The 26,599-nt window shown below is 34.1% G+C and overlaps 1 protein-coding gene across 3 annotated transcripts in view; it reads left to right on the top strand.

Moving 5' to 3' along the window:
• Positions 1-26,599, top strand: part of CDK17 (cyclin dependent kinase 17) — a 110,287-nt gene that overhangs the window by 71,795 nt on the left and 11,893 nt on the right. For all 3 annotated transcript variants that reach the window (XM_059186578.1, XM_059186576.1, XM_059186575.1), the window contains exons 3-10: positions 3,271-3,435; positions 7,992-8,125; positions 11,354-11,479; positions 20,837-20,893; positions 22,127-22,241; positions 22,979-23,073; positions 23,329-23,391; positions 24,383-24,506. In XM_059186578.1, the coding sequence (XP_059042561.1) occupies positions 3,271-3,435; positions 7,992-8,125; positions 11,354-11,479; positions 20,837-20,893; positions 22,127-22,241; positions 22,979-23,073; positions 23,329-23,391; positions 24,383-24,506 (879 nt within the window). The remainder of the gene's footprint in view (positions 1-3,270; positions 3,436-7,991; positions 8,126-11,353; positions 11,480-20,836; positions 20,894-22,126; positions 22,242-22,978; positions 23,074-23,328; positions 23,392-24,382; positions 24,507-26,599) is intronic.

The raw sequence follows: 26,599 nt of genomic DNA, 5'->3' as shown, positions 1-26,599 counted from the left end.
CTATTTTTTAAAATGCAACATATTATCTTCATGAATTGCCCAGTTCATTGCTGTCATACTCTTGAAATGTTGGGATATTTTATGATTCATGGACCCCTTCTCCTTTCTGTACACTCTCCTTGGGCTGACGTTGTTCAGTCCTATGATTTCTGATAATATGTGTATACTGACTACTTTAAATCTATACTTCTAGTCCGGACTTTTGTCTGGATCTCTAGATTCATATCCAGATATTAGTTGACTTCTCCACATAGGTGTTTAATAAGAGTCAAACTTAATACTACCAAACCAGAATTCTTGATTTCCTTCCCCCCAAATCGGCTTCTTTTCCAACTTCCTTCATTTAACCTAAACCACTTAAAATTAAAAAATCAGAATTATCCTTGATTTTTCTCTCTCCTTCACTGTTTTGTTTCCCCCTTCTCTCCTTTTCTGCCATTCTACTTTCCTTTGTATTTACTACGTAAATATTTTTAAAAAACTATTAATGATAGTCATTTATATGCTTGATAACGTGTTTCCAGCTATTGCAGCTTTAAAATTTTTCTTCAGATAGATGTTTTTTAATATAGGTCCTCACTAAAAGCTGGATGGGAGAATATGTATGAAAGTAATTTTGCAGCCATATCTCTGCTAGCCATTTGGTTCTATCTTTATAATATATCCTAAATTTGCCTACTTCTCTCCATTCTAGGCCAGGCCAGACTATAATAGTCTCTTCCTTCCATTTCCCCTCTGTTGATTCCCTCTCATCTATTCTCCAACAGCAGCAAGAGTGATTTTAAAAATTTTTATATTTTAAAAATTTAAAAGTTTAAACAACTTACTTTTAACAAAGTAAGTTGCAAATGTGGTACCAAGAGGTTCCTTGTGCCCTTCTCTCAGTTCCTCCCTTAGTTACATTTTTCTTAACTGTAGACCATTATCAAACCCATGAAATTAATACTGGAATAAATGTGAGTATAGTTTTTGTCATTTTATCAAGTGTAGATTTGTATAACCATCACTGCAGTCAGGAGAAGGAAGTATTCCATTATCAGAAAGAGATCTCTTTCATGCTACCTCTTTATGGTTATACCACCTCTACCTCCCACCATCTCTGACCTCTCAGAATGATGTTTTTAAAACGTGAATGGGATCATGTTACTGCCTGTTTCAAAGCTACCATAACTGATTCCAATTTCAGAATAAAATTTGAACTTTTATGGTTACATACAAACATGCTTATCTCTTTGACCTCACTAAATATATGTAGTACAGCTACACTTGCCTTTTCTGTGTTCCTCTAACAGTGTTTTCAGAGTTTGATCCCTGGACCAGCAACATCAGTGTCACCTGAGAATTTGTTAGAGATGCACATTTTTGGATTCTCTGTCAGATATACTGAGTCAGGAGGTCTGGGGGTAGAGCCCAGCAGTCTTGTATTTTAACAAGTCTCTGAGGGTGATACTGAAACATGCTTAAGTTTGAGGATCTAGCAAGTCAAACTCCTGCCATATGCCGACTTTTGCAGTAGCTTTATCTTCTGGAATATCTTTTAACTCACCATCACCATCACCTATCTTCCCAAGAAGATATGCTCTTTCTTGCATTTCAATCTCTGTTAAAAATACTTCTACAGAGAGAACTTTACTCAGTATCCAAGTGTTAAATAGCTGCACCTTTATTTTTTATCACCTCTTTTGTATATTACCTATCATATCTGATGTTTTTATTATTCATTAGTTTCTTATTTGTTTCCCCTCCATAATATCTTATAATCTTAGAGAGTAGTAGCTTGCTTGTTTTGTTCACTTGTTAATGCCCAGGACTTGGAATGGTAGGCATACAACAAATAAATGTCCTCTTAATAATTGAATGTTTTTATGCTCTCCTTTTTTTCCTCCTGTATTCCTTAAGACTGTAAAGCTCTAATCCCCAGGATAACTTTATAGAGCAACTAAAATATGTCTATAAACAGATTATTTCTGTATGTTATTATGATTCTGGATATGAAATACTATAACCTAGAAAGAGAAAATTTTTTCTTACATATTCTAGCTTGTATCTTACACTGAATATTCAATTTTTGCATTTGTTTCAGATGCCCCTTCCCCATTCATTATTAAATCATTGGTTATTTTACTAAGCTTAAGTTAAGATCCCCCACATCCTTGATCAGGCAGCAACTGCCAAGGAATGTATAAGCCATGGGATGCTTTGGACAGATGTTCTCTATTATGAGTTAAGTACTTTTCTTTTTTCCAGTCTGGTATTCTACACAAATTAGATAATCCGGGCTCTGTCGGAGCCCTGAGGACACTTTGGCCCCATCCTCTTCTTCCCATCTTCTTTTATGCAGCCATTATCAGTAGAGGTGCAGGCCACTTCATCTTCTTGTTCTTGGTGTCTGATAAAGCTTTACAGGTAGGAGAAATACCCACATCTTCTGATGGTCAGCTCCAGAAGAAGAGCTGGCTCTTTTTTAGAAGAGTTTAGTTCCTTTTAAAATTCCTTAGCTACTACCAGTAAAACACAATTATAATACAAAAGGCTAATTATTTGTCATAGAAGACTTCATCATGTCTTTAACCTATATTAGAGCTCTTCTTTAGAGGTGGATAGCAATCGTGAAATTCCTCATAAGCATTATAAAACAGGATTTCTCCCATTTATAATTAAATAACTTTTAAGTATTATATATTTTGTAAATGTTTCTGCTTGTTTATAAGTCTGTGATTTCTTTAAAAAAACTTTATATTAAAAGTCCCACATTTTGGGTAATAAATTTCAGAACCTCTATATTGATATGTGCTTAAGTACTTCTGTGTTTATCTATTAACTGACATATCTTTTGAATGTCTAGAAGGGAAGGATATAAATGCCTTTAGATCAGGACTGTGTCTTTATATTCTATAGCATGCCTAATTATAAGGCGTATATGAAGCAGTTAGTAAATGTGGGGGTAGTTTGGAAACAAGCTTGGGATATATTAAAATAAGCAAATGGATAAAATCTATGGACTGTGTTTTGTGAATGCTAACCAATTTTGGTTATAAAAGAAGTGGATACTTAAGTGATTAAACCAATTTCAAATATTAAAGCATTTTTTCTGAGTATTTTTCCATGGAAATTATTTTAATTCTGGTTCTTTGTATAGATAGCCAAAGAATTATTAAATGTTACTGATCTCATAAACCTTTTGTTTTCTGTTTTGCTTTCTCAATCCTTCTCATGTGATCCTGGATCTTGGGCTGTTAATGGAATGATTTTGGATACTGTGGACCACAGAGCCTATTGTGAAGAATGGCAGGCCTCCAACCTCTCACAGTATGCATTCCTTCCTCCATCAGTACACAGGGTCCTTCAAGAAGCCCCCATTGCGGAGACCACATAGCGTTATTGGAGGAAGCCTTGGATCCTTCATGGCAATGCCCAGAAATGGAAGCAGATTAGGTAATTTAATGGTCTTTTTTTTTAAAACTTTCTGACTGTAGGTCATGTAGTGAACGTAGCTATTGTTTTTGTTTTTTTTTATTGTTGTTGTTGTTATTTAAAGATTTTTTTTGTTTATTTGACAGAGACACAGTGAGAGAAGGAACACAAGCAGGGGGGAGTGGAGAGGGAGAAGCAGGCTTCCTGCTGGGCAGGGAACCCAGTGCAGAGCTTGATCCCAGAACCCTGGGATCATGACCTGAGCTGAAGGGAGACGCTTAAACGTCTGAGTCACCCAGGCACGCCGCTATTGTTATGGTTGTATGGAAGTCATCCAGCCTTCATTATCTGATTTTTTTTCTTTTTGTAAAATAAAGATCAAGTTGAAAATAACAGAGACAGCAGAAAGATGGAAGGCTATAGAAGGGTACTAGTATTGATACTACAGAGGAGTAATATTTGAAAACCTGTCCATCAGGAAGAAAACAAAACCCCTAGGAGATGGATGCCAGATTTGAAGATGAATGGCATCTCAAGATGGTGCTTAATTTAGTGTCATACCATAGTAACTTCAGATTATCACCGTACAATAACCCAGTGCAATGATTCATATACATGATTGTCCCCTGAGTTGCTATTCTTAAGTCACTATTCCATTCTAAGTATTTAGGAAAAATGCATACCTGCAAGTTTCTGTTTATCTCTCTGGTCTTTTTTGATAGCATCTTACTATCACATTGTGGTTTTTTGTTTTTTGTTTTTTTAAAAGATTTTATTTATTTATTTGACAGAGAGAGAGATCACAAATAGGCAGAGAGACAGACAGAGAGAGAGATGAGGAGAAGCAGGCTCCCTGCTGAGCAGAGAGCCCTATGCGGGACTCGATCCCAGGCCCCTCGGATCATGACCTGAGCCGAAGGCAGAAGCTTAACCCACTGAGCCACCCAGGCGCCCCTATCACACATTGTGGTTTTTTTTTTTTTTAAAGATTTTATTTATTTATTTGACAGAGAGAGATCACAAGTAGGCAGAGAGGCAGGCAGAGAGAGAGAAGAGGAGGAAGCAGACTCCCTGCCGAGCAGAGAGCCCGATGCGGGACTCGATCCCAGGACCCTGAGATCATGACCTGAGCCGAAGGCAGCGGCTTAACCCACTGAGCCACCCAGGCGCCCACATTGTGGTTTTTAAAATCATTTTAAAATAATGGTTTTATAGTCTTGACATTTAGTGAAGTTTCTGAGGTTTTTATTTTAGTCCTTGCTTTATCTGCTTCCATTGCCGTGGCAGGTTATTTCCTCATGTGTTTTGTTAATTTGGGGAATATGAGCTTTTATTTATAGTGGGGTTTCACCTATGGGGAAATGTATGTAGCCCTATAGGTTTAACCCTATGGAATGGTGTGCTAGAGTTGACTCACAGTGGTTCATGAGGGATGATTGTTAAATTTTCAAGAATTTTGCAAGCTGGTTGTTAAATATAGCCATTATTAAAATTTAAATGTTAAAAACCTGTAATTAAGTAAACTAATTAAAAACAAAAGTAGTGAATCCTTAAAAGTCACTATTTCCAAATTATTATACTACACTTTACTAATACCTCTACTTTTGGGGTTATTTCTGTTGTATCTGTAATAGTCAAAATTTTATGTAATGGTTTATACATTTCTTCCCGACTCCATACTCAGTGGTTGTCATGTTGTAGCTTGAGGTTGGCCATGAAGGGAGTGTTTACCTTACAGAAATTGGATAATACTTCAGATCAGGACTTGATTTCTTGTTATGTTGTCTAGATTGGCATACTTTTCTGCAAAGGTCCAGATTGTAAAATTTTTCAGGTTTTGTGGGCCACATATGGTCTCTGTTGCATATTCTTCTTTTTAAAATAACTCTTTAATGATACAGAAAATACTTTTAGCTTAGGAGCTATATAAAAATAGGTCATATTTGCTGATTTTGGTTCTGAATTTAAGAAAGTAATATTGAAAGTGTTTGTTGTATCTGTAGCTTTTACAGTTGTCAAAAACTATTACCTGATTCAGCGAAGAAGTTGCTCACACCATGACAAATGAGTGAAATTTTGACATAAGCCTTCATTGTTTCACTTTTCTTTTATTAATGGAAATGAAAATACTGATACTCATGTTGGAACTATACTTGTTCGTTAATGACATGAACAATTTCTTGGTTGAGTCAGGTGGTAGTCAAGTATTTATTCATAGTCTGAGGTTCATATGCTCCTTTGTAGTCCTTTTGCAGTAGAACAGATTTAAGTCTGCCCTTTTAGTACTTTGAGAGTCTCATGCCTTTCTTTAGGAAATTCGCACTTGCACCTTGGACGTCTGACACTTCCCCTTTTATCCCAGTATGGCAGCTAAACCTGGACACCTTCTTACCAAGAACTACGACCCCTCCCTGAGAGAATAACAGAGTCAGTCTATGCATAACAGCTTTTGACTCTCAGTTCTCTTTGTCTTTTCTTCCTTGGTATTTTGCACAAATTCTTGCAAACTCAGCTATCCATTTAAAAATATTATTACATTTTACTCAACATTTCCTTGAGGAAGGAAGATTTCAGATTCTCCCAGAAATAGAAGGCATGGTTAAATTATCTTTAACATTTTAAAAGTGTGACAGAAAAGAATACTTGGACTCATATGTGTTGTATACCATCCAATTAGGAATCAGTTACCATTACATTTTATTGCCAAGTTAATTTTTTGTTCAAATCTTCACGTAAAATTTCTCCAGAGATCTTTATGTAATTGGAATATATTCTTAAATTACATATCAGTCTATTATAAACTATCATATTTGCAACTGCTTATCTGTGTAAGAATTTTCTCAATAATGGGTTATTAAGGAGAGCCTGGGTGGCTCAGTTGGGTCAACATCTCACTTGATTTCAGCTCAGGTGATGATCTCAGGATTGCGAGATCGAGCCCTCTGTTGGGCTCTGCACTGGGTGTGGAATTGGCCTAAGATTCTATCTCTCCCTCTGCCCGCCCTACCCGCCCCCCCCCCCCCACTCATGCACATGCACTCTCTCTCTCTCTAAAAAAAAAAAAATAATGGTTATGAAGACAAAAAACAAAAATATGGGAATTTTAAGACTGATTTGATAAGATCCTTGAGTTCAGTTTTCTGTTAAACAGTTCTCATTTTCATAAAGCATATATTCATTAAAAATACATATTTGTAACTATAAAATACTGTTTTGTTTTACATACTGGTATTTCATACAACATTTCGTTGAAAGAAGTACAGTTATCTAGAGCATTCTTTGATTTTTAGTTAATATTCATTATTGTATTATTTATTGATCACCTTCTAAAACCTTTTTTCATTTTGGGGAATATAAAAGTGAAAAGTGAATAAGCTAAATCTTGCCTCCAAGGATCTCATAACTTGGTAGAAAATCATCTGAAACCAAAAAATGCACTTCAGTGCAGTGGATGTGGTAAGTGTGGACACAATAGTCATCTGTGTCTGAGAGTAGAAAGGATTTCACTGAATGATGACAAATAAACATGGTTTTGAAAAATATGTATGAGTTCACCAAATTGGTAAATTGGGGAAAGGCATCTCTTATGGATAAAAGAGGAGGGGAAAGTGTTGTGTCAAAGCACTCTAGCGTGAAACAATATGATACTTTTTGGAGGATGAATAATTGTATAAAGAGAACTGTGGTGAGAGATGTGTTTGATATCTAGCATTTGTTTCTGGTGTGCAACTCTTGCTAGATGAATTACAGGATGATTGACAAATACAAATATGGAGCAGGTATATACAAGTATATAAGTTTGTTTTTAATATTACCAGATGGAATTAATCTTCCTCCTCTCTACTCCTGTTTAACTTTTATCTTTAATAATAATAAAAATAATAAAAGAATAATGCCACTTTGTATTGTAATTTAAATGTATTTTTTTCCTCCAAACAGATTTTTGGGGGTCACAAACTTATTTCTGTAATTAAATAGATATTTAGAAAATAATTTTTGAATTTTTAAGATTTTTTAAAATTTTTAACACTGTGGAGAGGGGAAGCTGCATTAGTGGCTTTGAAACTTTTTTTTTTAAAAGCATATTCAAAGAAGTAGATCATTTGGCTGTAGACCCAGTGGCACATTATTTTACAGAAAAAATACTAAGCTAAATAAAAGGCAGAAGACCAGGTTTCTATTTTAGCTCTGCCTCTAGGCTGTGTAACCTTTGAAAAATAATTTAACGTTTCCAAGTCTTAGATCCAGGATCTGGAAAATGAGAGAACTGACTAAATAATCCTTGTGGTATTTCCAGTCTGTAATTTTATTATTCAGCTCTTGATAATAACTTGGATGTTAATTGTTTGCATAGTTTTTCATAATCAGAGTGTGAAAGATTTCTAACTAGTGTTTCAAGACATCTGAGTTACATTTGGATCTATTACCTACACAGAGCAACCAGAATGTAAAAATCTTTGTTATGATTTTATGTGTTGGCTGTCTTATATCTTATTTGTAGTGATAATAAATTATGTGATACAGTAAGGTATAATGCCTCTCTTTGAAGATAAATGATGTTTCATTTTGTGATACAGATATTGTTCATGAAAATCTAAAAATGGGATCAGATGGTGAGAGTGACCAAGCTTCTGGAACATCATCTGATGAAGTACAGTCACCTACGGGCGTTTGTCTTAGAAATCGTATACATAGACGGATCTCAATGGAGGTAACCATATGCCTGTGTATGTGTGTTTGTGTGTATGAATACACATATACATCAAATAGTAAATACAAAGGCACATGACAGTGTAAGAAAATTATTTCTCTGTATTAGTAAAGAATAGTCTTGCAAATATTTCCTTTCTTCTAATTATCTACTATACCAAGGCAAGTATATGTTAATTGCATTTAACAGTCTGCAAAACACGTGTAGGGTCTCTGTAAGGGAATGTTAATTTTCAAAAATACTGGAAATTCAGAATGATACTTTAGCAAAGTGGTTTTTTTTGTTTGTTTTTGTTTTTTTCAGAAAATAGGATTTTCTATTTTTGAGGTTCATCTGGATAGTTAATATTTTATAAATATTTCAGATTTTCAAATGTATACATAAAACAAGCACCAGCTTTTTTCGTTTTGCTTTAATTTATAAATATAGGTATCCTTTCTTTTATGGGTTATTATACCTACTAATTTCTATAGAACATACAAGTTATGTCTTCATATAAAAGAATTAATACCTCATGTATAACCTTAATATCAAAATTGATTATGAATGTTATTTTAGTGTATATTATAGATTAAAATAATTTTCTCCAAAACAATTGAGCTTGTTTTGAATTAAGAATATTATTAATTTTTTTTGGTGCTTTTGAGTTGAGATTACAGTGCTTGGGGTATCTGTCCTATTGGTTGATTGCATTTTCATTGATAAAAGATTGCTTCTAAATCAGATAAAGAGCAGTAAAAACAGTATCAGCTTTCTAAATGATAATATTTTCAGCTCTTGAGATCAACTTGATATCTGTTCATATCACTGTAAATTATATCATAATAGAATACATTTATCAGATTATATAAATACAATTTTAATCATAGGTTTAAAAGTTTTTTTATTATTAAGATTTTTATCTGAACTTTCTCATTCTTCCGTTGAGCTTTATTTATATTTTGCCCCAAAGGACAGTCTCTTGATGATATTCTTACTTTCATGTATTATTATAGCAGAAAAGACTTCTTTCTTAACATCCTCGACATCTTGCATACACATATGTATTCTTACTTAGATGTTTTGAATATTACTTTCTGTGTATGCTTCTAGATAGATTTTAAATATTTTGTTCTAATGATGTTATTGTGATTTGTTTGGGATTATCTAAAATGTAAAATTAATATGGGAGAACAATTATCTTTTCATTATTTAGTCTTACCATTTGGGAATATGGTATATATTTCTGTACTTGAGTCATATATCTCTCAGTAAACATTTACATAGTTTTTATATATCTCAGATTTGTTTTATAGTTTGGTTATATTATAGATAATAGGGATTTATGTTTTATAGGATTTATGTTTCTTCATGTGACAATATATGCAAGATTCCCTTTTCAGTTTCTCCCAAGTTCACATTTTATAAGTAAATAGAATAGAATAGAAATGTGCTCCCCCTACCAGCCTTTTAAGAGCCATCTTTGTATCCCTGGAATAAATCCCACTTAATTTGATGAATGACATGTATATATATTTAAATTTGATATTCATACTTAAATTAGGCTTTGTTCCCAACATGGGGCTTGAACTCATGACCCTCAGATCAGGAGTTTAGTGCCCTACCAACTGAGCTAGCCAGGAACCCCTGATTTTTTTTCATGTATTGTTGGATCTGGTTGGCTAATGTTTTGTGGAGGATTTTTATGTCTATGTTAGAGATACTGGTGTGCAGTTATTTGGGAGTGTGTGTGTGTGTTTGTGTGTGTTGTCTTTATCTGGTTTTGGTATCAGGGTAATGCTGGCCCCATAGAATGAATTTGGAAGCTTGCTTTCCTCTTTTTTGGGAATAGTTTGAGAATAGGTATTAACTTATTTAAATTTTTGGTGGGACGAATCTGAAACTGTCTGGTCCTGGGCTTTTGTTTGTTGGGAGTTTTTGATAACTGCCTCAATTTTATTGCTGGTAATTGGTCTTTTCAGATTTTCTGTTTCTTCCTGATTCAGTTTTAGGAGGCTGTTACATATTTCTAGGAATTTATCCATTTCTTCTAGGTTGTCCAGTTGCTGGCTTACAATTTTTCATAATATTCTCTTACAATCCCTAGCTTTTCTGTGGAGTCAGTTGTTATTTCTCATTTTTCCTTTATAATTTTGAGTCCTCTTTCTCTTTTTTATTTTAACTTTTTTTAGTCTGGGTAATGGTTTGTCAATTTTGTTGATCTTTCCTTTTTTAAAGATTTATATGAGAGAGAGAGAGGGAGAGCATGTACACACACACAAGGGAGGGGCAGAGGGAGGAGAGAATCTGGAGCAGACTCCCCACCAAGCACAAAGCCCAGGCTCCATCTCTTGACCTTAGCCAAAAATCAAGAGTTGGATGCTTAACCAGCTGAGCGAGGTGCCCTAATTTTGTTGATCTTTTCAACAAACTAGTTCTTAGTTTCATTGATCTGTTTTTTGTTTTGGGGTTTTTTTTGGAATTTCTATTTCATTTATTTATTTATTTTTAAGGATTTTTATCTATTTATTTGACAGAGATCACAAGTAGGCAGACAGGCAGGCAGAGAGAGAGTGGGGAGCAGGCTCCCTGCCGAGCAGAGAGCCTGATGCGGGGCTCAGTCCCACGACCCTGAGATCATGACCTGAGCCGAAGGCAGTGAGGGTTTAACCCACTGAGCCACCCAGGTGCCCTTATGTCATTTATTTCTACTCTAATCTTTATCATTTCCTTCTACTAAGTTTGGACATTGTTCTTTTCTGGCTTCTTTAGGTGTAAAGTTAGGTGGTTTAGTTGAGATTTTTGTTGCTTTTTACTTCTTTCCATTGATACAGCAATGATAAAAGATTTCAGTTGTCTCACTGTGTTGTGTACAAAACCTTACAGTATCTGCTTGGTTGTTATTAAACTGGTCACATTTTGTGTTAGTTTTTGCATCTTTCTACATGGTATAATAATGTCTAAGTAAATTCCATCTGAAATTTACTGTGAAAGGACTGAGAAATAACTGGGTTGCAGAGTACCATTTCTGTAGAACTATGTTGTACACTTTTGCTTACAGTAAATGCATTTACATTCAGATATTATATAAAGTCAACATGGATAACTTTGGAACTGTAACAAAACTTAACAGTTACTTATCATTAATAAATAATATAGTAGCCCATGAATTCAAAAGTGAAGTGCTCTTGTCTCTTCTATTTGTGATTACCTACCAATACCTTCTTTCTCCTTTTTTTTTTCTTAAAGGATTTAAATAAGCGGTTATCACTGCCTGCAGATATCAGAATACCTGATGGATATCTTGAAAAATTGCAGATAAACAGCCCACCGTTTGATCAACCAATGAGCCGAAGGTCTCGTAGAGCCTCTTTAGTAAGTTTTCAGTCTCCTATATCTATGCTATCAAATCTGTTTGATTTTTCTGGGTGTAAACATTTTACATTAATTTTTATGTTTACTTTTTGAATAACTAAATTTTAATACATTCCTTTTTGGATTTTATTGCTTTCCAGTTATTAAGGGTTTAAAGATCTATATTGGAATAGAATTTAGGCTATAGTCTTTTAGGTTTTGGAAAAATTTTATTGATATATGCTAGAAGTAAAGAATAAGTATTAAATATATAAATGTATACTAGGAATACAGAAAAGTACACAAACCATAATTGTATAGCTCAGTGTATTTTTGCAGAGTTAACATACCTTGTAACCAGTACCCAAATCAATAAAAGAAAATTACCCAAATCTAAGGGGCGCTTGGGTGGCTCAGTGGTGTAAAGCCGCTGCCTTCGGCTCAGGTGATAACCCCAGGGTCCTGGGATTGAGCCCTGCATCAGGCTCTCTGCTTAGCAGGGAGCCTGCTTCCTCCTCTCTCTCTCTGCCTGCCTGTGATCTCTGTCTGTCAAATAAATAAATAAAAAATCTTAAAAAAAAAATATTACCCGAATCTGAGATACTCCCTCCTGCCACCTCTCTGTTCACTTTCTACTCCCACTTCCTCATCTGTAACCACATCCCTGCTTTCTCATGCCAAAGATTAGGTTTACCTATGTTTTCCATTGTTTTGTTTATATAATGCTTATAGTATATTTTAATATCTCAAGACTTTTTAAAATCTTCATATACATTCACATTCTTATTTAAAAGATGTCTGATTATTCATATTTAAACTTTTGAACTTTAATTGGCTATATAAATTATTAAAATACATTTTATACAAATATATTAAAATGTATATTCACGTTTATATTGTACAGTATACATGGAAGAATAGACTGTATTCTTTTTTGGGGCTGCCCTCTTGCTGAAGGTTATGCTCATGTTTCATCTAGTTTGTTGCATATAGTTCATTTGTTCTTACGATTGCATGGTATTCCATTGTATATTATACTTTATTCAGTTTCCTGTTGATGGACACTTAAATATTTGGGCTGTTTTTAGTTTTTGGCTATTACCAAATAGTGATTCTATCATCATTCTTGTGAATGTATTTTGGTTAACATATGTAAGCATTTTTGTTGAGTACATACCTAGGAGTGGAACTGTTGGATCAGATTGTGTACATATGTTCAGCTTTCTTAAACACTGTCAAAAGAGTTTCTAAAGTGGTCATACCAGTTTACACTCACATCATTATTTGACAGTTCTGTTTATTTTCCTTAGCCAATTTCTGATAGTCTTTAAAAAAAATTTTTTTTTTAGCTTTTCTGGTGAGTGTGTAGTATTACCTTATTGTGGTTTTATTTGCATTTTTCTGATGACTAAGCTGAACACCTTTTTATTTATTTTTTAAAAAGATTTTATTTATTTGTCAGAACGCACAAGCAGGCGGGCAGAGTGGCAGGAAGAGGCAGAGAGAGAAGCAGGCTCCCTGCTGAGCAAGGAGCCCAATGCAGGACTCGATCCCAGGATCCTGGGATCATGACCTGAGCTGAAGGCAGTGGCTTAACCAACTGAGCCACCTAAGCGTCCCTCAGCTAAACACCTTTTTAATATTTAGTGGCCATTTAGACGTACCATCTTTTGTTATTTAACTTCTGAACTCTGTCATCTCTTTTCTTCTGGTTTTTCTGCCTTTTTCTTATTGATCTATGGAAATTCTTTATACATTCTGTATAAAGAAACTGTGAGTTGTATGTCTTACAGATATCTTCTAGCATATGGCTGTTGACCTTTGCAATTGCATTAAGCATCACTGATTGAAAGGTCAGCTTTCTCTGTTGCAGTGTCACCTTTGACATAAATTCAGGTGATTGTATATGTAAGGATCTCTTTTGGATGATTATACCTATAGAATGCATGCATATTTAAGTGCTGTGGAACAACAGAAAGCAAGTAAAATGACTTTGCATATTGCACGCTTACAGAAGCGAGAGTGCTTGAGCTGGCTTTAGAAGTATGGGTAGGAACTTGTCAAGTTGATAACAAGTAGAAGGGTGTTCTAAGCAGAGGAAACTTGATGTACTAATACCCACAATATAAATGTAGGTATGTTGGGGAAATTATAGCTGATATAAAGGGTAAATGTGGAATAAGATTAAAGAATAGGGCTTGAAAGAATAGGATAAATCCAAACTGTAAAAAGCTTTGGCTATCAGGCCAAGCAGAAGTCTGAACTTTATTCATCCTATGTAATGGACCTCAGAGGTATTGATTTAAACAAGGGCTGACGTAATCACATTTTTGTTTCCTAACAGTGGCTTCAGGAAAAGTGTAAATGAAGTAGAAGGGCAGAAAGAGTAGAGGCAGGGAGATAGACTAGGAATTTACTCAAAATTTGGGATTATGTGGCAGTCATGTGGAAATAGGCAGGACCTCTGGTAGTCAGCTGAACTTTGTGTCTGAAGGAGGAGCTGTTGGTGAGGATTCCTGGATTGCTAACAGTTTTTATTATATCATGGAATGTTTTTATCCACCAAAAACTTGTGTTTGGTTACATATTCTAAAGAATAAAATTACCTTATACTGTGTGTCACATGAGCACATTGTTATTTGACATTCATCATTGTATAATAAAATAAAAGTATAGTGCCAACTGGATTTTGGTATGTAGGTTTATGATCACCGTAGTTTTGTATCACTGCCTGAGACTTTTTTTTTTTAAGTAGCTTTGCCATTTGAGTACCCATTTGAAAGTGTTCTTTGGCTATCAATTTTTATCAAAGATTAGTACTTAGGATAAATTTTGGAGTTATTGAATGTTCACATTGGGACTAAAGGTATGATTTAATTACCACATAATTCTTAAGGCTGTCCTTTATGAGCTATCTTTTCCAGTCTCCATGAAATTAAGGAAAACAGTGCCCTCTAATGAATGTTAAGTGATGGAGTTTTTATTGTGGTTGAGTATTCCTACTCATCCTCCTTGGTTTTTGATCCAAAGTGGTTTATAGATTTCAGATTAATTATGCCAGTTGTGTTTTGGTTTCTACTAATGCACCCTTTTCTACCTTGCTGAACTAAACCATGTGGTTTCTTTTGAAGTATATTAGGAAATTATTCTTCGCTAGGTTTTTGTATGAAGGGGTTAGGGAATGGATGGAAAGGCAATGGGAGAAGAAATACATTCTTCACCTGTGTTAGAGCATGTTTCCATGGATAATACATTCCTTTTATTGCAAAATTTATTTGTTTTAGGGAGTATGTATAAGTGGGAGGGGGGGAGTAGAGGGAGAGGGAGAGGACCTCAAGCAAACTCTGTGCTAGCACGGAGCCCAGTGCAGGGCATGATGCCCCAACTCTGAGATCATGACCTCAGCCAAAAGAAAAAAAAATTTTTTTAAAGATTTTTTATTTATTTGACAGAGAGCACAAGTAGGCAGAGAGGCAGGCAGAGAGAGAGAGGAGGGAAGCAGGCTCCCCACTGAGCAGAGAACCCAATGTGGGGCTTGATCCCGGGCCCTGGGATCATGATGCGAGCCAAAGGCAGAGGCCTTAACCCACTGAGCCACCCAGACGCCCTGACCTCAGCCAAAATTAAGAGTCAGATGCCTTACTGACTGAGCTACCCATGCATCCCTGGATAATACACTCTTTATCTAAAAAATATATATATATTTTCAAGATAAAATATAAAATTTTAACCTTTCTCTAAAAGTATAAAACTTTATATTTTTGCGTATTTAATAGCAATGTTAAATGAATAGAGTAGTAAAAATAATATAAATCCTTTGAGTAGCAATTAAGAAACAAATCACAATTTCTGATGAAGAGAGACCTATAGTAGAGCTAATTGATTCTTCTATAAGTGTATGATCATCAGCAGCAGTAGCAGCAGCCTAAAATGAACCTTCAGTATTTCTTGGTTATCGTATGTTGTCTTTCTCTGGTTAATCCTTCCCCTCTCTTGGAAGCCCCCACGGTCCCCGCCTTGGCCGGCCTCGGTAGCCGCCCCGATCATAGCCTCCTCTTCCACCGCGACGATCATCTCCATAGGTACCCCCCATATGAGAGCCTCCTGGTCCCCCTCCTGGGCCATCTGGTTTAGGGGCCTTACACTGGTTGCATTCATTCCGCCAGGAGAAGTTCATGTTCTCACATATAGAATTTGGACACTTCCAGTCACCAGCTCGCTGCTGGCCGCCACCACCACCACCTCCACTAGGGAATCCTCCCCAGCCACCGCCACCACTGCCACCACCTCCGTAGCCTCCACGGCCCATAGGTCCTCCTCGCCCTCGGCCTCCACGACACGACAGATGCCCTATATGATAAAGAGGAGAGAAGCCATTAACCAGAAACCACCCTCATTTTTTTAAATAACAAACATGCAAATCTGTCTTTACTTGTACACATTCTGGTCTTTCCTTTTTTTAAAAGATTTTATTTATTTATTCATGAGAGAGAACGCGTCATAGGGAGAAACAGGTTACCCACAGGGCAGGGAGCCGGAACGGGACTAGATCCTAGGATGCCAGAATTGTGACCTGAGCCAAAGGCAGACACTTAACCTGCTGAGCCACCTGGGCACCCTCTTTCCTCCCTTTAATTTTGAGGAATTGTCTTTCTTCCTATCCCTTCTCAGGATGATTAGAATATTTTTGTCATCCTTGTATACTCAGATATATTCAGTTTCCCTCTCTTGACTGAATTCTCCCTATTTTTATTTAAATACACTTTCCATTTTAGAAGAGTGTTAGATTTATAGAAGAATTGAAAAGATAATATAAAGAGTTCCCATACATATACCCAGGTTCTACTGTTACTAACATTTTAGTTTAGTGTGTTGCCACTAAGGAAATCAGCATTTTCTATATTACTGCTATTCCACACTTTATTATTTCCCTAGTTTTCCACTAATGTCCTTTTTATGTCCCAGGATCCCATCTAGGACATGTCCCGCATTACGTTTAGTTTTTTTTTATGTGTGTATTGGATTGGTAAAGTGCTGTTTAATATTCATTTATGGTTGAGTAGAAGTGAGCTGTTCTAACTCTTAACGTATTTAGACACATTAGATTAGTGAGTGGAAAGCCCACGTGCCAGTAGACAAGATTCATTAGAGCATTGATTCACTTAGAATGATGGCATGCTCAGTGGAATTTTTGTGAAACTATTAAGTGCAGCTCTAGTACATTGAAAGTCTACATATGAAATATGCCTCATTATATTTAAATTATAGGTTTTACACATTCACAGAATCTGCTCTTCCTAACAATGATTTGGATTCCTCTTATGGCTTGAGCAATATATATCATATGTAGTCCTTTCTTATTTGTAAGAGTAGGTGAAAAAGTAGTGTATCAAGTTCTGATGTCTCTTTGAAATAGTAAATATATCATGGAGTGTGGAAGTGAGACTCAAAGTCCACTCACAATTTAATGTACCTTTGGTATATTATGAACAGAATTAAGATAGTACCATACTGGTGGTAACATTAATTTTTGGAAGACAAAATTAGCAAGTAGAATAAAGGTTCTCAATCTCTTTTTTGCCCCGGACATTTCTATCAGTAACAGTAGTTCCATAATTCTCACAAAGAGAGAAATGGATGTTTGAAAAAAATCTTCCTTTGTCCCCTGTGTTTCTTACATATGCATTCACTTTTAGGATGGCATCCAGAGAACTTTTGCACATACTTCATTTGTTTTTAAGCTCAGACTAAATTGCTAGCATGTTAATACCTCTTAAGGAAGGCACTTTTGTCATGAGCACTGGGTGTTACATGTAAGTGATGAATCACTAAATTCTCCTAAAACCAGTATTACACTATATGTTAACTAACCAGAATTTAAATAAAAACTTGAAAAAAAAAATATTTACAGCTATGATATGGTCATTATGTTGGCAGAGCCAGAGTAATCTGGAAATCTCCCATAATGCTCAGTACTACTTACAGGTTATATTTAATTATAAAAAGGCTATATAAATTATAATTTATTTGGGATTTTTAAAAATTTTCATGTGCTTATGCTGTAAGAATCACCTGAACAGAAATTTGATTTGGGCTGCCAAAAAAGCCAGCTATTCTCTTGGAGCAATGAAATAACAAAAAATTATCTTCATTTGTTTGGAAAGTAGAATTAAGGAGATTTTTATATTTTACTAGTATATATAAAGTTGGGGCTCCTGGATTGTTCAGTTAGTTAAGCATCTAACTCTTAATTTCATCTCATGTCATGATCTCAGAGTTTGGGATTGAGCTCCAAGCTGGCTCTGTGCTCAGCGGGAAGTCTGTCTGAGATTCTCTCCCTCTCACTTTGCCCCTACCCCAGCTTGTGGTGGCACTCTCTCTGTCTCTTTTTCTCTAAAACAAATAAATCTTTAAAAAATAAAATATAAAACTTGCTGTTTGATTCCTTTAGCTATTTGTTTATATAAAACTTTTAAACTACCATAAAGTAACCTAATAATGGAACTCAGTCTAGATTGTGAAGTCAGGAAAACTGGAATCATTTCTGTCGTCTTCACTGTATCCCCAGTACCTAACATTGTACTTGGTAAATGTTGAATAAATGAGCTTTGTCCTCTGTCCTCTGAATAATTTCTGTAGGAGAGCATGTCAACAAGCTAGTCATTATATCTATTGTTAATCTTGTCATGTTCAGCAGATAAAAATGCAAGCAAAATTTTCTAAAAATTCCATTTAAAGATTCAGTAAGTAATATTGACATGTAATTATTAAAACCTTGAGGCTGGAAATTATTAAATGAGGTGGTTACACTTTATTCTGGCAGATAATTCACTAGTGTAACTGTACCTTTTGTCTGAATTCCCTGCCTGCCTGCATGATGAAATTCAATAATGCTCTTTATCTTATAGATTGATTATTCAAATTTAAAATCAACTTTATAATTATAGTAAGTATTTACCTTTTTAAAAAGCAGACTTTCAGAATATTTTAATGATCTCACTAAATGTCATTCTCTGAAGAATGACTTTGTTATGTCAATATTTGATTATCCCTTAGTTTATTCCTTATATGCTTCATATGATACAGTAATCTCTATAACATTTTTATCTTTACAGTGAATCTGTAGTTCATTTACATACTCCTTAAAGCAAATATCAGCATTTTTGTCATAGCCACTAGACCATTGGACCAAAGTGTATTTAATGTTTTAAAGGAGTGCTAGTATTTATTTACCTAAGATAAAAGAGTGAACAAGAAAATTTCCCCACTCCTGTTAATAAAAAGTTCTAGTTTGCAGTCATATTTTTCTTTGTGGTTCTAATTATTGTAAGATATTTTTATTTTTCTCAGGGTCCTTCTTTGTTTTGTTTATACTAGTTTCCATTTATTACTAATACAGTTTTTTCCCCTTCATGTAAGATAGGACACAAAACTTAAAATTCATGGCAGAAGTGCAGTAGTCCCATATTTGTGAGTTTCATGAATTCTAGAGATAGGTCTAAGAAAATAAACACATTTTACCATAGTTTATGTGACCCTAGCAATTAGCTTTTTTTCAAAGTAGTTATTTGTGATCCTAGCTCAATAGGCAATAGATAAAACACTAAAAGACTATTCAGGATCAGGCTCTCATGTACCAGATAGTGGGCTATTTGCCACATTTTCCCTATTAAAGTTAAAAAACTCCATTTGTATTTGGAAAGTGTTACCTGTTGTAGTTTTTATTATTCTGCAGTTACTGATAATAGAAAGCAAGGACTTAGTATCTCTCAGTCACATATAAGACAGTGTACATGGGTGGATGGTGTGTGACAGTTCCAGAATCTCATTTTTTTTTTTTAATAAAATTGCTTAAAAATACCACATAGTGAGAAGAATTTTAGAGAGGGCAAAAAGTTTTGCAGTCATCCATTAATACCACCTGTGACTGAAGTTTTTATTAGTTTAGCAAAATTGAATTATGTACTGTTAGACATACAGTTTTCCTCATGGTTTTTAACATGATATAAATCATTGTAACAAAAGGACTAAAGATGCATCAGTTATGCCTTACTAAAAACAATAAAATTTAATTTATAAAGATAACAGCTTATTTGGGGGACCTGTGCTATTTTTGGCCTTTCAACTTTGGGCAATTTACCCTACCAACATGGTAAGTGATGTTAAGTCAAATTGTCAAGTACTGTTTTTTTTTATTCAACACCTGTGGAAAAATTGCATATTTGAACCTTTAGAATTGGACTAAAACATAGTATTTAAGGACCCCCCAGTGTTATTTATACAACTTTGAAAGCCGAGATTGTGTATAAAAAAACATTGTTTTTTTAAAGGGCGTGACACCATTCTCAATGAGAAGTGAATCTTTAGACTATTGCCTTTTCTAGGACCTACAAAGGAGTAAGAGAAAGCAATTTTAAGAAAATTCTTAATTTATCTGTTGCTGCTTTCTCAATCCCTAAGTTTTCGTCTCTGTATTTTTTTCTTTTTCCTTAAATTTTTTTGTTGAGGCTTTTTGTTTTTAGTTTTTAAATGCTAAGTTTCCATTACATATTTGGGTGTATTCCATCTACTTCGTTTATTGACTCCATACAGAAATGAGGCAAACAAGCTCAAGGTTTAAAAGCAGTGGTTTTACAAACTTATATTTAAGGACTTTTTGAGAAAGAGTAGGGGTGTCAGATTTAGATTTAACTACTTCTGCGTTAGTTTCCTGATCCATAATGGAGTGTGACTGGCACTTGTCTTTTTCATTGCATTTTGGTTAGAAAACCTGAAACAAGTAGTATTTTGCTGTTTGCAGGCTTTCCTAGGGAAGTCGAAGATTAGTGAAGGAAAATATGTAGGAAAATTACTTACTTTGCAGTTTTGCTAAAAAGGAAATCATGTAGTTGTCTTTTATAAAGTTCTTTAGTATCTTAAAATGCCGGTGGTATCTTAAATCTCAGGGCCTTAAATGAAAACATTTTTTTCTTAGCAGAATGTTAACCAATCTATATAAAAAGATGATTTTTTTTAAATTGGGTACTTTGATGTTTTAGAACCTTTGAATGTTCAACATTGGATGTATTTTAAAACTTGACAGATGTTAACAATTTAATTATAATCAGATTTTTCTATTTCAAGACACTCTTTAGATCAGGAAAGTTTCAGAAGTTGAGGAAGAGGAGTGCCTGGTTGGCTCAGTTGGTAGGTCATGTGACTCTTGATCTTGGGAGTCATGAGTTCAAGCCCCATGTTTGGTGTGGAGCTTACCTTAGAAGAATAATAAAAATAAAGTAAACTCTTTTTTAAAAAGAAAAAGGATGATATTTTAAAAAAATCGAGGAAGGGACAGATTGAAATTTTAAGAATACTAAATTTATAATTGTTTGCTTTCAGTCAGAAATTGGGTTTGGAAAAATGGAAACCTATATCAAATTGGAAAAGCTTGGAGAGGTAAGCAAATATTTATTTCAATAATATAAAACACCTTTTTTTTTTTCTTGTTCATTATCCGAAGTCCACAGTCAGTCCACAGACTTTTACAACCGGGAGGCGGGGGCGGGGGCGCAGATATAAGCACTGTTGTCTAAAAGATTATATCTTGTACAGAAAAGGCCACAGAATGTTAGAAGGAAGAAAACCTTCAATTCTTGAAATTATGGCATCAATTTGAAAGGAAATGAGGTTTTTTTTTTTTTTTTTTTTTAGTTTGTAATCTTTTATTGAAGCAATAAAAGCTTTCTTGGTAACAAAATAGGCATCTATCTGTTAGCCTCCTGGTAGTCTGCCGTCTGTGCTGTCATATGGAAAATTAAATGAGTTCAAACCTGTGAGAAGTCAGAATTTTATTTCTAAAGATGAAGACACATCTTACTGAAAGTTAAGGAAATTTTTGGCTAAGAAGACCTTGGTTTTCTTGAACTTGATACTAGTCCTGACTAATTTCGAAGTGGTCTTCCCCCCCAGGGTGAGAAAGGGCCAGGCAGAAGATAATGGAATTAGCTAATAGGGAAGCTTAAGAGAATTTGTGGGCTATCTTGGCAATGATAGAAAAAATCTCCTGTAGAATATATTTGGATATACTTGTTCTTTAAAGGAGAGAAAGGAGAGTGAATGTATGCAAATTCTGAGAATTCTGAGATCTGATTAAATTTTTCTAATTTAACATGTCAGTAACATTTTCAGTTTTCAGTTAATATGCTCAATTAGTTGCCTCAAAGTCCACATACCACTGCAGGTAAAGTATCTTTGATTCTAAAGCTACTGATCCAGTTACTAATCAGATATTCTCTCTAGGTGTTTTTTTTTTTTTTTTTTTAGTATCTATAATACTTTGTTTTAATTATATTTCCAGGTGATTTGAAGTTATTCCAAGACAAATGTCTTATACTATAACATACCTTATTAGAGCTCGTAAATCATTTTTCAGGCTAAGATATCTATCTCTCTAGGTTTTCATACCTTGAGGCACTCCATAGGGTTCTAAGAATATGAAAGCTCTGCATATGGTACTGAAAGTCCTCTTAGCTATAAGAAAACCAAGTCAAGACATTGTAGAGTTTTCCTTGCAAAATGGACTTTAACCTATGATTACAAATTAGGAATTTAGTTAGGGCTCTTTATTGTATAGGTGCTATAAATGGACTCAGGATATTTTGATGTGTCTTTCAAAAATATATTTTACAGGGTACATATGCGACAGTATATAAAGGAAGAAGTAAATTGACAGAGAATTTGGTGGCATTAAAAGAGATCCGGTTGGAACATGAAGAAGGTGCACCCTGCACGGCTATAAGAGAAGGTAAAATTTGATCTTTGTGAGCAAAATGAATAAAAGAATTTATATAGAATATTTTAAAACCAAAGCTGCATATCAAGAGTTTTGTTTGTTTTTTTTTTTGTAAGTAGAAAGAGCTCAGACATAGATAACTGGGAGATATATTTAGACATTTAAAAAGCTAATATTTAAAGTCAAAATATTTAACAGTATTTTTTATTATCATACAGTGAGATACTATGAAGTCATTAAAAATTACTGTCCTGGATAAGTATTTGACATTGGGAAATGTTATGTATTATCAATGGGGTAAGGAAACTATAAATTAATAAACACAGAAAGTAAATACCAGGATACCATTTTTTTTTTTTAAGCTAGATTATCTAGAAAATGGCTTGAAGCAACTCATAAGCAGTTTGGAGGGATCCTAACCTACATCTAAATTAATCTTATATGTCTCAATAAGTTAATATTTGAGGAAAAAACAGAAGATATTATGGAGAATATTATTGTAACATTGGGAACAGTTTGAAGTATTAAAAATAAACCCAAAGCCATAAAATGAAAGATAAAAAATGATTCTGTTAAAATTTATACTATACTATAGATAGTATAATTTATACTATAGATTGCATTGGTGAAGTTTTATTTTACACTTAAGAGAATCTTAAACTCCGTTCTTATGTTAAACTTCAGATTTTTATAGTATGGCTACCACAGACTGAGTAATTGACTTTTTTTTTTTTTTTTTTTTTTTGCAGTTTCACTATTAAAGGATCTAAAACATGCAAATATAGTAACCTTACATGACATTGTTCATACAGATAAATCTTTGACTCTGGTCTTTGAGTATCTGGTAAGCATTTAACGAAAATTCAGTATGTACTTTTACAATAATAAGACATAGGAAATTGAGTTAACAGCTCCAGGGCATAGCTGTTGAATTATTGATACTTAATTAATTTTGTGTTGCACATAATTGAATTATGTGTTGCACATTTAATATCTTTACTCAAAGGAAAAAACACTTTTAAAAATTAAATAGTATTGAGTAAATCAGCATGCCTTCTGAGAAGTACGTATCGCATAGTAAAGTACTGTATTTTTTCAGGATAAAGACCTAAAACAGTACATGGACGACTGTGGAAACATCATGAGTATGCACAATGTAAAGGTATGTTTTAGTGTGTCATTTTAAATAGCCCTTATATTTTTCAAACATAGAAAGTAACAGGAATATATAGAAATAGTAATTTTAGAGTTTTCAAAACATGCAAATATGTAGTGTGTGGAAACTGCTGCTTAGAATTTCTTCAGGCCTGTTGTTCAGCTTCCTGCCCTGGCTTGTTAATGTCCTAATGCTCTATTTTTCACCTACAAGTAAACTGGAGATACATTCTTGAATCCTCTTTACTTGAAGCTCTTTGTTGTCAACTCCATAGAATCGAAGACCTTCTGTGTTCCACATCCCTTTTTCTACCAAAAAAAAAGTCTACCATTAGCTTTATTGGAATTGCTTTTTTCAGAGAGTCATTCAGAGCTCTACAGTGCTAATTCCCTTTTCTGAATCATAGCAGATTTTGAAGGCTGTGTAGGAGGTGCAGAAAGTAAAGTACCCAGAGGGTGGGTGATAGAAGCTGGTTTAGGTTATTTTTATAGCACGTAATTTGCCAGAGCTATGCAGCACCATTCTCTTTGACACCTCAGAATCTTTATAAAACCACCAGTTCCAATGCCTTATTTTAACAACACTGTCCCAGATCAGGTTTTTTTTTGGTGGGGGGTGGGGGGGAGATGTTGGTTAGTTGTTTTGCCAGAATATCATAAATTATAAGCCTTAGTAGGCTATAAACTTATGAGGATATATTTATTTTAAATCATTTTCTATAACAAATGGACTATTACTATACAAAGTTTCATTTCATTTTATTTTCAGTGTTTATTTTTGTAGAAATTGTCAGACTAGAAAAATAGATAGATGCTTCAAATAGAATAATAAATTATAAAATTTGGAGAACAACTATATAAGGAAAGGCTTTGTACTTAAGGATGCAGGTTTTTTTCTTTGACTCTTCTAGGCCAGTTGCTTTTTGTTTACCATAACATGCTTACCAAAGTGTATCTTATTACTTGTAAGACTGATTTCTATTCATTTGTTTCTGTAGCTGTTTTTATACCAAATTCTACGTGGTTTGGCATATTGCCACAGAAGAAAGGTATTACACCGAGACTTGAAACCACAGAATCTACTCATTAATGAAAAAGGAGAATTAAAGCTAGCAGATTTTGGTATGGATGTGTGAGATATTTGTAAATCGTTCCAAGTGGTTACATTTATAAGAACAACTGTTGACACTGTGTGATTTCTTTTATGTGGTTTGGAAATTCTGTAGGCCACTGAGTAAGATGCTTGATAAAACTTTGGTGGGTGAGTTATGTTCATGATGCCAGAAGGCACTAATTCCCAAGTATGGTCTTTAGACCCCTAAGCATCCTGACACCCTTTCAGGGCATCTCCAAAGGTGCATATTACCAAAATTATACTAAATGTTTACTTGACTTTTTCACTGTGTTAATATTTGCAGTGATGGTCCAAAAGCAGTAAGGGGTAAAGCTACTGGTAGGTAACATTAGTATAAATTAAGCACCAAATTGTACTTAGTAGTCATTGTGTTCTTCACCACTGTATACACTTGGAGGAAAAAAGTGTCAGTTACATATAAAATGGTATTTGATGAAGCAGTAAAACCCATTAAGTTTATTAAATTTCCATCTTTAAGTACATGTCTTTTTAGTATTTTATGTGATGAAATGAGACGTATACGTAAAACCCATCTACTACACATGGTAATACTATGGTTCTCTCAAGGAATAGTGCTTGTGTGAATGCAAACTGAACTAACTTTTTTTTTTTTAAGACTTGACAAAAATGACTGATGGACAAACTGGGGTCTCAGACTTAGGTATATTTGGTACACATTTTCTTGGAAATGAAGTGAGCCTGTCACTTCAAGGAAAACAACTGAAAGTATTTCTTGCCAATAGGAAGGTTTGAGTTTTCAAGCAAAAATCAGGTTTTGGAAATTTGAATCTGCCCCTTTGAGCTCAGTATTTTCCCCTTACTTGAAGAGTTTACTAGTGAGATCAGTGGTGATACTAACAAATACGGTCTTTTTGTTATGTTTAGAAATCCGTAAGCATTTGGAATATCTGTATAACATAGGGAATCAATATTTCCCAAATGACTAGTACTTACATGATATTATAGAATCATGCTTGGGTAAAAGATTCACTTAAAGTGCAAGATAGACCAATGAATTTGAATGAAACGGTATGAGAAGTTTACTAATATAATTTCAGTTGCCACATAATTTTTAAGAAATTAAAATTGGTGTAGTTTCAGAGAATATGCAGTTTTCAGAAAAGGCTGTTTAAATTCTCTTCCTCTTTCTAGCTTCATGCCTGTGTGATCTGTGTGAGATCTGCTTCTCTTCGTATATATAATTCAGTCAAGGTAGCATTATCACAACAGATTGAATGCAAAAGCAGTTGTGAGAATATAAGAGTCTTCTTTTAAAATAGACTGCAAAAATATGAATAAGACCATTTGTACTAATTTTTATTTTCCTTTAGAAAAAATCTTTTTCATAAAAATTCATGTCAATATATAATTGGTGATTTTAAATGAAAGCTGTTTGGGTCCTCAATAATTTTAAATCTTAATAAAAGGGGTCCCAAGACTAAACAGTATAAATGCCACTACTGAAAGGTTGTTTCTTTAATATGCTTGCCACCAAGACTTTGTATTTGTGTGCTTATTAACTAATTAATGCTGTTTATCTGTCTTTTTAGGTAACCCGATTTTAATGAGATTACATGTTCTTTTTGCTTCTAGGAAGTAAATTTTTTTATATTGAAGAAACTATAGTAATTTTTGTTTTTAGGGTTTTTAAAAAAATATTCTACATTTTGAGAGTTACAGTACTGTAATAGAACATGGTCTTAAAAAGCCTGTGCCGTTTTCACAATTAGCACCTAATCTTTTTTCGTAAGTGGTAATAGTAGTTTTACTTATGGAATATTGTATTACATTTAAAAATATAAGTGTTTCAAGTATTGCTTGGTTAATAATATTAAAAATTCACTAGGTGGTGAATTTGTTCAGGAAATTCCTAACTTTTACTCATTTAACTTTACTGTTTGAAAGTATGCTATAAAGTAGCATATTTGCATATGTTGATGTATATTATATAGTCTTTTGAGCACAGTTGATGTTGTTATTTTCCTTGTAGTTTTTATTTTCTTTATTTCGTTCTGTGTTTTTATTTTTGGCTTGGTTTTGTTTTGTTTGCTGAGCTGCATTTACTACTGCTCCTTATTCC

The sequence above is a fragment of the Mustela lutreola genome, chromosome 8, assembly GCF_030435805.1.
Source record: "Mustela lutreola isolate mMusLut2 chromosome 8, mMusLut2.pri, whole genome shotgun sequence".
Taxonomy (NCBI): Eukaryota; Metazoa; Chordata; class Mammalia; order Carnivora; family Mustelidae; genus Mustela; species Mustela lutreola.
The sequence above is the reverse complement of the archived record's forward strand: the minus strand, read 5'-3'. Positions and strand labels throughout refer to the sequence as shown.